Source organism: Pseudophryne corroboree, chromosome 6 (assembly GCF_028390025.1).
Source record: "Pseudophryne corroboree isolate aPseCor3 chromosome 6, aPseCor3.hap2, whole genome shotgun sequence".
In the NCBI taxonomy this organism is placed as follows: Eukaryota; Metazoa; Chordata; class Amphibia; order Anura; family Myobatrachidae; genus Pseudophryne; species Pseudophryne corroboree.
The window spans coordinates 16,526,503-16,538,516 of NC_086449.1; the positions used below are offsets into that span (position 1 = coordinate 16,526,503).

General features: G+C 40.3%; 1 protein-coding gene across 1 annotated transcript; it reads right to left on the reverse strand.

Moving 5' to 3' along the window:
* Nucleotides 1–9,703: 9,703 nt before the first annotated feature.
* On the reverse strand, nucleotides 9,704–10,630 carry LOC134934041 (olfactory receptor 11A1-like). Its single transcript, XM_063929558.1, has one exon. The coding sequence runs from the start codon at nucleotides 10,628–10,630 to the stop codon at nucleotides 9,704–9,706; it is 927 nt and encodes a 308-aa protein (XP_063785628.1).
* Nucleotides 10,631–12,014: the final 1,384 nt, after the last annotated feature.

Below are 12,014 nucleotides of genomic sequence, written 5' to 3' on the forward strand. Positions count from 1 at the left end.
TTGAACAAGTTTGTTAGGTTCTACAAGTTTGATACTTTGGCCTCTGAGGACCTTCAGTTTGGTCAATCAGTTCTGCAGGAACCTCAGCACTCTCCCAGTTTGGGAGCTTTGGTACATCCCCATGATACTAAATGGAACCCCAGTATCCTCTACGGACTATGAGTAGGTAATTAAAATCCATTTTTTTCCCTTGCATTAGAATGAATAGGATATACTGTAAATATTGCTGCTTGAAATTATTTTTGAGGCACTTTTTTATTATTTATTCACATTTTTTTTAAAAACACCAAATGATGGGGGGCATACAATTGTAGGCAAAAATTGATGGGGAGCAAAACATTGAACTTTTTGGGGACAATAGGATAGCCCCCATTGATGCAGTTACCTATGGTAAATGACTTTGGGTAATTGTATATCGCTGGATGACTACAAGGATGATGATGATCATCATTGTCATCATCATCATCAAAAATCATCATCATGTCTCTTTAAAACAGATCAAAGTATTTATAATGTTAACTCCTCACTAAGCACAATTTTGGCAGATTTATTACAAAGCAACAGGATACTTTCCAGCAAAAGCTTTCAAGTGGGCAGGTGATACACTCATGGGATGTCAGCCAATCAAATAATGCCCTGTGTGTATTGTTTGCTGTCCAGTTCCTCAACTGAATCCTAATTTTGCTAGCGGGTTAACTAACCATTTCATTTACTACTAATTTTTATTATAATTCCAACAAACATATAATAAAGACATATAGATAATAAAATATTTTGAATGCTCAAAAAATATTTTCTTTTACTTTAAGATAGTTGTGGTAAATGGAGTGCATTCTCAGGAAGGATATGTTACCAGTGGAGTACCCCAGAGATCTGTTCTTGTACCAGTGCTTTTTAATATCTTTATTAGTGACATTGCAAGTGACATTAAAGGTAAAGTATGCCTTTTTGTAGATGACACAAAAGTATGCAAAAGGGTAGAAACACCATGTGGGGTAAAACAAATGATTGAGGATCTAGGTAGACTAGAGGAATGGTCAAGAGTGTGGCAATTACAGTTTAAAGTCAAAAAATGCAAAATCTTGCAGTTGGGTCTCAAAAATCCAAAGGCTAAATCTAGTATTAATGGCACTATACTGGAAACAACTGAGGAGGAAAGGGATCTAGGAGTCACTATTTCAGGTGACCTAAAGGCAGGTAAGCAATGTAACAAAGCAATGAGGAAGGCCAGTGAGATGATCATCTGCATTGGGAGAGGAATTAGCATCAGAAAGAAAGAAGTAATCATGCCACTGTATAGGTCATTGGTACAGCCTCATTTAGAATAATGTGTTCAATTGTGGAGGCCATATCTTCCAAAGGATATTAATACATTAGAAACCGTATAAAGAAGGGCAACTAAAATGGTGCATGGCCTACATCACAAAACATACCCAGAAAGACTAAAAAATCTCAATATGTATAGTTTGGAGCAGAGAAGGGAAAGGGGGGAAATGATGGAAACTGTCAATATATCAAGGGTTTTAACAAAGTCCAGGAGGGAAATATTCTCCAAATGAACAGAAGCAATGGGACACAAGGACATGCACTGAGACTAGAGGGTGTGAGGCTCAGGGGAATTTGAGGAAAAAATACTTCACAGAAAGGGTAGTAGACAAGTGGAATAGTCTCCCATCAGAGGTGGTAGAGGCTAAGACAGCAGAGCAATTTAAACATGCATGGGATAGACATAAGGATATCCTTACAAAAAAATAAGGATCAAGTAAGGTTGAGATAAAAATATGGTAAAAAAGGGGCCGACTAGATGGGCCAAGTTGTTCTTATCTGCCATCAAATTGTATGTTTCTATGTTTAATGAGTAATGGAAGGCTTTTGCAGTAAGCCTGATGGCCTTTAAACCCAGAGGCTTTAGTCGATGACCTCATATGTTCTCCAGGTGTAGGTACCTTTAAGTTTCCCTTTCTGTAACCAATAGTGTCAGTTGGTTTGGGTATGGCCGTGTTTTTGATTGCTCATGTAATAGGGAATCAGATTTCATTATTTCTCAGATAATTGCTAAAGAAAATTTCCCCACCCTCAATTCTTAGTGGATTTGATGATTGATGCTTTGATTTGGCGAGAAAGGGAGGGAAAGGGAAGGGAAAGGTAAAGGAATGGAAAAAGAAAAACAAAATGAAACGTTCATTTTTAGTATAAATAGTACAGTTACTTTATCAATGATATAAGACATTACAAATACAGGTTTTTCTAAACCTTAATAGGTCAAAATAAATAAATCACATTCCATGCAATGTCATACTTATAATACAACTGTGTCATATGTTTTTATGATTACAACTGCCTTTAAAAAAGCTTTCAAACATTAGTACTTGTAGAATATATATTTTTAATTCTTTTTATTATGATTTTCATGGAATACAATGTAAAACAGAAACAAATAGCCAGTATTTGATGAATAAAGCAGAAAAACAACATAGGTGTGTACATCAATCAATATCAGGAAGTGAATCTACGATATCTTCGGAGTAGTGGAGCAGATGTGATTCACCAGTAAGAACACTATGTACTGGAGTCATATAATTGTCAATGATATGAAAAATTTGGTATATCTAGTACTCCAAGAATCAACCCTCAGGAAGACATTCCCTGAAGTATAACATTAGGAACATTATATAAAACACATATCAATAAGAAAAGAGGAGAAATGAGAGTTGTAGAAAGAAAGAGGGGGGTTAGGGATACACATAAGGGTATATAGGGAATCAATGTAAAGGCCACACTTTTTGTAAAAAGATTTGACACCCAACTCTATATTGACTTGAGAGTCGATTTCCTGTCATAATATAATATCTGCAATAACTTACTATGAACTTCTAGCAATGTAGGGGAAGAGGACGATAACCAGTGGGATAGAATTATTTTCTTTGAGACAGTTACTAAAATAGTGAGAAACGGTATAATTCGCTGTTTCCCAGGCCCTAAATTCCATTCACAAAAACTTGCACATAAACAAGAAAGGGGCATTGCTGCACGTATATGCAACAGTTGATTAATGTAGGCTAATAATTTGTGCCAGAAACTTCGGATCAGACCACACTCCCAAAACATATGGTAGAAGGAAGCTGTACGAATATGACATTTGGGGCATTCCCCCATTTCCGTGGGGTTAAACCGAGCATGTTGATTTGGGGAGATATAGGCTCTCTGCAAAGTACGGAGGTGGACCTCCTATAAGTAAGGTGAAGCCAGGGCTTTCAGGGTAGAAAAGTAATGATCACTAAGTTGATGGTGACTAGTCAGGCTAGGTATATCTTTACGCCATTGGATAAGTAGTTTATCCCATCTACACTCTGCTGCACTAGATGTCAGGATGGTATGAATCTGTCTAACACATGTTGGGCCAGCCTTATGAATATTAAACGAGACTAACAATGAGTGAGAGGAAGGGGGTGTGTTATGTGGTATGATGCACATACAAGTGATTGAGTCTAAATAATGTCGGGGCTGGAGATACATGAAAAAATGAGAGTGAGGCAGGTCAAATTTCTCTCGGAGTGATGAGAATGGATATATAGAACCTCCCGGGTCAAGCACTTTGGAAGAGTTAGACAGACCCTTGTCTTTCCAGAGCCAGTAATTGGAGATAATGAGAGATGGGGGAAAGGCGGGATTACCCCATAGTGGAATGCATATGGACACCTCAGGGTTACATTTAAATTTCTTGTGTAAGTAGCGCCAGTTGTAATAAACATCATGAAAAAAGGGGGTTGTTAAGGATATGAGTCAGGATCAGGGAGGGTTTAGACAGGAGCAATGCCCCCGGAGAGTAGGGAGTAAATAAGGCCTCATCCAGAGCAGAGTCTGTAAAGAGTTCCCTGTCAAACAGCCAGTCAGCAGCACATCGGAACAAAGTCACCATGGAATAGGACATATAATCAGGAACACCAAAGCCACCAGCAGATTTAGGGCCATCAACTTATCCAAAGCAATAAACGCTTTTTTCCCCTTCCACAGGAATTTTGACATAATCTTCCGTAAGTATTGAATGTCATGATTCGTAAGGCGGATCGGGAGCATCTGCATAAGATAAAATAATTTCGGAAAGACTATGCTTTGTAAAACAGCTATCCTCCCCAGTAGAGACAGAGGTAGTAGTTTCCAACTATCTAGCAATGAGGTTACATGTGCTAAGGCAGGAGTGTAGTTTTCCTCATACAGTCTGGAGAGATTCGCTGGGATTTGAATCCCCAGATAGGTAATCTTCGTGTGGGCAATTTTAAAAGAAAGAGATGGGAGGAGTTCGGAAATGGTATGAGCAGAAGGACCCAAGGGTAGAAGTTCCGATTTGGCCACATTAATCCTATATCCCACCCTAATTCCGAATGCTTGTATCAATCCAAGGATCTCCAGGATGGAGGTCGATGGATCAGAAACGAATAATAGCATATCATCGGCAAAAAGAGAAAGACAGAGGTCAATGTCTCCAATTTTAATTCCCGTAAAAACTCTCAATTGGCCTAAGGCTATCGCTAAGGGCTCCAGTGCTATTGCAAATAGTAGGGGTGATAAGGGACATCCCTGTCTAGTACCGCGCTGAATCTCAAAGGATGAGGACAGTACCACATTACAGGAAATGTGAGTTTGTGGAGCTGTGTAAAGAAGTTTTAGAAGATTCACAAAATCGGCAGGAAAACCAAAGTGTAGGAGAGTAGAGAAAAGATGGTCCAAATCCACAAGGTCGAACTACTTCTCAGCGTCAAGGGAGAGAATAACTGGAAGAGAGGAAAGGGTGGATAAAGAAGGAGAAGAAGAAGAGGCATAAATGGCAGTTAAAACTCTCCGTACGTTGATCTCCGAGTGTCTACCCCAGATGAATCCAGTTTGATCCTTGTGTATAATATGGGGGATTAATAATTTAATTTGGTTTGCCAATATTTTAGTGAGTTACTTGTAATCAAGATTTAACAGCGAGATCGGGCGATACGATCCCGGTTGGGACAGATCTCTACCAGGTTTGGGAAGGACTTTGAGAACAGCAGTATTAAAATGTCTGGGAAGAGTGTCAGAAGACAAAATCGCATTTAGGACAGACACCAGGGTGTCCCCTATTCGGGGTAATAGAATTTTATAAAAATCGGCACTAAAGCCATCAGGGCCCGGTGCTTTGTCCCTGCCAAATTGACCAATGATGCTCTGGACTTCCTCTAATGAAATAGGATCGAGCAATGATTGGACCATGGAGATCTGAAGTTGAGGGACAGGAAGATTGTCCCAAAACTCATTGGGCCATGGCGGAGGGGTGGGAGTTGTGGCAGGGGAGGGGCGTAGGGATGAGGAGTACAAGTCTTCATAACAGGATTTCATTACATCAGAGATCTCCTGGTTGTTAGTAGTTAATATGCCAGTGGAGGTACGTAAGGGATGAGTAACCATGGGAGGGCGGGAACCAGTGAGAAGAGTCGTTAACAATTTTCCAGTTCTATTGACAAACTTATAAAACCTATAATTCACCGAAAAGGAGAACCTATTACCCATGGAAGACATGAATTCATCGAAATGCTTTTAGGCCTCCATGTATATAAGACGATTGTGTGGAGTGGGAAGAGATTTGTATTGCTGACAGGCTGTCGACAGGGGTCTCTGAAACTCTAGATACTTAGAGGCATATTTCTTGTTAGTGGCGGAGACATAGGATATAAAATCACCCCGGAGGACCGACTTTGCGGTCATCCAGAATAATATAGGATCTTCATCCAAATGGGATGTATTGTTACTTTTAAAAGATCCCTAAGAAGATTCCAGTCTTTGTTGAAATTTCAGGGAGTTGGCGAGATATGAGGGGAATCTCCACAATTTAGGAGAGGTGGAAGCTTCTGGAAAGTGAAGGGTCGCAGTAACTAGGGAATGGTCCAACAGGGATATTGCCTCGATTTGGGAGTCTGATATGTGTGGTAAGAGAGAATGGGATAATAAAATATAGTATATCCTAGATAGTGTATGATGGGCCGCAGAGAGGCAGGTGTATTCTTTTTCTGTGGGATGTAAGGCTCTCCAAATATCCACCACCTGCAGTCTTTCAGCCAGTAGGGGTACCCCAAATTTGGGCAAGGAAAGAGGTGTTGCTGGCGAATGTGATCTATCTAGGTAGGAGGAGGAGATAAGGTTGAAATCCCCGCAGAGGAGCAAGGGGTCTGTGAGGAGGGGAGTCAGTTTAGCCAGTAAGGACTGAAAAAAATTATTTGAATAAATGTTAGGTGCATATACATTACACATTGAATAAATTCTACCGTTAATCTTAGCAGATATTATCACATAACGACCCTCAGTGTCAGTAACAGTGGACAGGACTTCCGCCAGAATAGAACGTTTGATCAATATAACAACCCCTCTGGCCTTAGAATTGAAAGAGCTAAAACCCAATACCCGCCAGTTCAAAGCATTTAATTTTGCCGTCTCCTCTGGAGTCAGGTGTGTTTCCTGGAGGAATGCCAGGTCTACCCATTGTTTACTAAGATAGAGGAGCACTTTCCGTCTCTTTGCTGGGGAATTAAAACCCCCAACATTCGAGGATCCCACCGTCAGACCAGGCATATGTCAGAGTAAAAGGCAAAACAGATGCATTCTTTACTACCTTCACAAGGAACAGTAACATAATCACATCCTGATGGATGAGGGGTGGGAGAGAGGAGGGGGGGAAGAGACAAAACAAGAGAAGAAAAAGAGAAAGAGGAGGCAATCGTGAATAACAGGCCGTACAATCGGAGAAGTATTACTTTAAAAATAACCAATACACCAATGGCCAGCAACTTCCGGTCAACGAGCATGGGCGAGCACCAGTGATGGTGGACCCGCACATGAGTGTTCAGTGGTGGACACCAACAGGAAAGGAGGAGCCCCTCCCCACCGCCACAATGCAATTAACTATACCCACCCAGAATCCCACAAAAATAAACAGGATAACAGTATACTCTGAAGAACAACATCTCATGGGCGGAATGTAGCGAGCAGAGTATTGTAGAAAACCTATGTAAAAGATTACAAATAAGCAAATATAACCACGGAAGTCCATGATAGTAGGACAGCCCCCAGCATGTGTGGATAACATGGTAAGCAATTGTAGAATATATTTATATATGAAAACATATCAAAGTTATAATGAAGCAGAATCATACATGGAGCGGCAGCAGTCACAAAGAGAACCAAGGCAGTTCACGTAGAAGAAATGATGAGCCCGCAGGGGAAAAACCTGTGAATTATGATCCAGTTGCCGCTGAAGGGAGGTCTGTAATATCCGTGTCGTTTTCTCTAGAGATATTACGGAGGTAGGCCACAGCGTCAGCAGGCGACAGAAAGTCTTTGTGGGAGGTACCCTCATAAATGCGCAAGCGTGCGGGGTAGAGTAAGCCAAACTTGCGACCCTCTGATACAAGTTGAGTGCAAATGGGGGAAAATGCTTTACGGGCCCGGGTCAATTCCACCGAATAATCCTGGAATATGAAAAGCTTATTACCCTCCCATTGGATATCTTTCATTTTGCGGGATGCGGACCAGAATGCCAGTTTATGAAGGTAGTTCAGACAGCGAAACAGAGTCACACGTGGACGCGGTCTGTTGGGGGTGGGGACAGGTCCCACACGGTGAACCCTCTCAATAACTAGATCGCTGCAGTCCCGTTCTATGTCCAAATTGCAGGAAGGGTGACACGTACAAAATGAGCCAGCGCTGTGCCTTTAATTGATTCCGGCAAACCCACCAATCTGATATTATTTCTTCTTGAGCGATTTTCAATATCATCTAGTTTATTACATATTTGATAGTTCTCTGTAGTAAGAGATTTCACTGAGTGATGCAGCCCCTCTATGTCATGTGTAGCTGCTAGCAGCTGGAATTCAGTGTGAGAGACTCTCTGCTGTAGATACTGAAGCTGTGTAGTTATATCAGTAACAGCCTGTGATAGCAGGGGGGCCATGGTGGCTTTTATTGCTGCCACTACGTCCCCATACGTTACAGAGGCTTCAGGATCGTGGCATACCTGTGATCCTGTGATGTCTGTCCCCTCGGCCACGGTTTCTTGGAGGCAGGAGAGGTGACTTCAGGGCCGGCGCCAGGCGCCATGTTGCTACCCGTGCAGTGCTTCTCCAGCCTCGTGTTAGCGCTGGCGTGATCCAGCGGGAGCCTGGGGAACCACGGCTATGGGCGTCACATAGCGGTCCATGCTGACCGCGGGTCCTGCCGAAGGTGTGCTGGGGGATGTGGAGGCTGTAACAGCCTTTAAAAGGTTTATTGTGGCGGGACGGAGCTCCTTTAGCATGTGGCTCACTCCATGGGTACCGGAACCGGAAGTCCAGTACCTGTAGAATATTTAATAACTATTGGCATTATGCTATTGTTTTTATATTAAATAGTACTGGTTATAATTATGAACTTTATATCCTTTGTTTTACGGATTATAGAGGGTTAAGTTCCCACCACCCTCTTCTCTCTGCTCACTCTTCAAAGCTTTAATTACTGGCTAATTAATCTAAAAAACTTACTAGATGTTTAATTCTGTGATTAGAAAATAGAAAATTACTGACTCAATGTTCCTCGAATCATGTATATACTACAGTTAAATGTTAGATATTTTAAATACACCCACTCTAAAGTTTCTGAATATTATGTACTTAAACAAAATTCTAATTTCCAATTAATACACCGGATTTCATTAAAGCAATTAGTTGGGTATAAATGACCCAGCTCTCAACAGGAAGGCATTCGTCTTGAGGAAGTCTCCGGTTGCTAGGAGACGAAACGCGTTGACGCCCCTTTCTCACATCTGTGCATTATTGAATGAACAACATCACGGATCAGCTCTTTATTTTTGAAACTCCCGCACTCCGCTGGTTATTCACAGTACAGCCATTCAAACTTGGTGCAAGTGTGGCAAGTCCATCCTAACCACACGCCGTAGCTGCTCTCGGAGAAACAGACCCGCGAGACGGACATCCACGGACCCCCGCAGTGAGGTCGAGACAGTGCCGGCTAACTGTAGCCATACAGCTATTCATCGAGATTATCTGTCAAACGGGTGACGTCGTCCGCCGTGAGGTTTCCGGAGTCAGCTGCATTCCGTCGAGGACTGACGGCACTGAATTCAGCTATTATATAATACCAGCGGGTCAGCTTTTACATTGATTACCAGAGGCATTAATTGCAGCACCTTGTTTTACCCCGTGTAATTTCACACAGGACCCTGCAGCATCATTCAGGAACCAGCACGGTGGTAACTATTACGGCGTGTATGCCTCAAGTAACTTTAACCTATTGCGGAGTTATATCATCTAAAACTACACTGGGACGCTAGTGTTTTTAGTAGTTGTTATTATATAAAGAGCTTTTCCCTGTTTAAATCAACAGTGAGTTTTACATTCTGCTGTCATAATCAGCACAGTTTTAGGTTAGACACATTATTACTTTTTAATGTGCACATTATAAGGCTAGGACATATGTGTCTTTTTAATATGTTTCATATATAAATTGATTCTTTTGTATCTGTTGAATTTAACAATTTGATATAAATATTTGTGATTTAAGAGTTGCATTGAGTCAATTATTCACCCTGCTAGACTGCACTTAATTAATTAATCAATTTATCATTCAATCAACTACTAATAAATTTGGAGCGCAGAGCATATTTCTCTATTGTTTTATATATATTTTATAATTATGTTCGAATATTTAAAACTTTTTGCAGAGACTGCCTAATCTTGTGGTTTCTAAGGCTGTAGATAATGGGATTTATCATGGGAGTCACCACTACATATAATATAGAATAGAACTTTTTTTTGATATGTGAGCTGTCTTCTGATGACCCCATGTAAACAATCATTAGGGTTCCATAATATATGCATACAGTAGCTAGGTGGGAGCTGCATGTGGAGAAGGCTTTTTTCCTTCCACTGTTGAGAGAAATCTTTAGTATGGCGTAGAAAATGATCATATAGGTTACGATAATTACTGAAAAAGGAATAAAGATAAAAACAACAGAGAAGAAAAAATCAACCAGTAACAACAATGAATTGTCTGATGTGGATATTTCTAAAATTGGGTCAGAATCACAGAAGAAATGGTCAATGTACTTTAGACCACAGAATTGTAATTGCAAAACCAAAATTAATTCACCCGATGCAATAAACACCAATAACCAAGAAGCAGCAATAATTTTTCTGCAAACATCGGGTGACATTATGGAATTGTAACGCATCGGATTGCAAATGGCCAAATATCTATCATAAGACATTATAGCAATAACAATACACTGCACTAATTCAAAAATATCAAAAAAGTAAATCTGCATGAGGCAACCGGTGACAGACACTTCTTTTGTATCGCTTAATATGATATCCAACATCATTGGTATAACGGTTGTGGTTATTAAGATATCAGCGACTGCTAGTTGTGTAAGGAAGATGAACATTGGAATTTTGAGGCGTTCACTAATCGACACCAAAACAACGATGATCAGGTTCCCATTGAGCACCACAATATAGGAGAAGAGGAACAGGATGAAAAATAGAATCTTGTATGAATATAGACCTTTAAATCCAAGAAGTATAAACACTGTGACTGCAGTCTGGTTGTCCTCACACATTTTGAGTGGGTAGAGAAGATGTCACTGAGCACAACTTGTATCCTGCAAGAACATTAACTTGATTAAACTGATTTATTAACTAGCAACCGGTCAGTAAACTATGATCATATATCAAGGATTATGTCTCCACCATAATATTACAACAAATATTTTGATAATGAACCCATTCTTTAGGTCAATTTTGTCAGAGGACAAATACCACACAACTACACACCATGCAAATGTTTTGGGGCTGTGAAAAGAAGACAGCACTAGGAGGAAACGCAAGCAAACATGAGGAGAACTTTCAAACACCACATAGAATTACACTTACTCTATGATCTCTGGAAAAGGAGTGATTTAAAGGCCAATAATACATATTTTCATATATTACATTTATATATTACATTGTATTATTATTGTTATTATTAATAATAATAATAATAATAATAATAATAATAATAATAATAAACAACATGAACTATCCCAACTCCAGATGACACCAATTTTGCCTAGCCTCATACAGTGTATCTGGAAAGTATTCACAGCACTTCACTTTTTCCACATTTTGATATGTTACAGCTGGAATAAATTATTTTTTTACCCTCCAAATTCTCCACACAACACCCCATAATGAAAGCATTAAAAAAAATTTTTTTTAGATTTTTGCAAATTTATTAAAAAAAAAAAACTAAGAAATGATATGTACATAAGTATTCACTGCTTCTGCCATGAAGCTAAAAATTGAGCTCAGGTGCATCCTGTTTCCACTGATCATCCTTGAGATGTCCCTACAGCTTAATTGGAGTCCACCTGTTTTAAAATTCAGTTGATTGGACATGATTTGGAAAGGCACACACCTGTCTATATAAGGTCCCACACTTGACAGTGCATGTATGAGCACAAACCAAGTCAAAGGAATTGTCTGTAGTCCTCCGAGACAGGATTGTCTCGAGGCACAAATCTGGGAAAGGGTACAGAAATATATCTGCTGCTTTGAAGGTCCCAATGAGCACAGTGGCCTCCATTATCAGTAAATGGAAGAAGTTCGGAAACAGCAGAACTCTTCCTAGAGCTGGCCGGCTATCTAAACTGAGCAATTAGGGGAGAAGGGCCCTAGTCAGGGAGGTGACCAAGATTCCGATGATTACTCTGTCAGGGATACAGCATTCCTCTGTGGAGAGAGGAGAATCTTCCAGAATGACAACCATCTCAGCAATCCACCAATCAGGTTCTGTATGGTAGAGTGGCAAGACTGAAGCAACTCCTTAGAAAAAAGCACATGGCAGCCCACCTGGAGTTTGCCAAAACACACCTGAAGGACTCTCAGACCATGAGAAACACAATTATCTGGTCTGATGAGACAAAGATTGAAATATTTAGCGTGAAAGCCAGGCGTCATTTT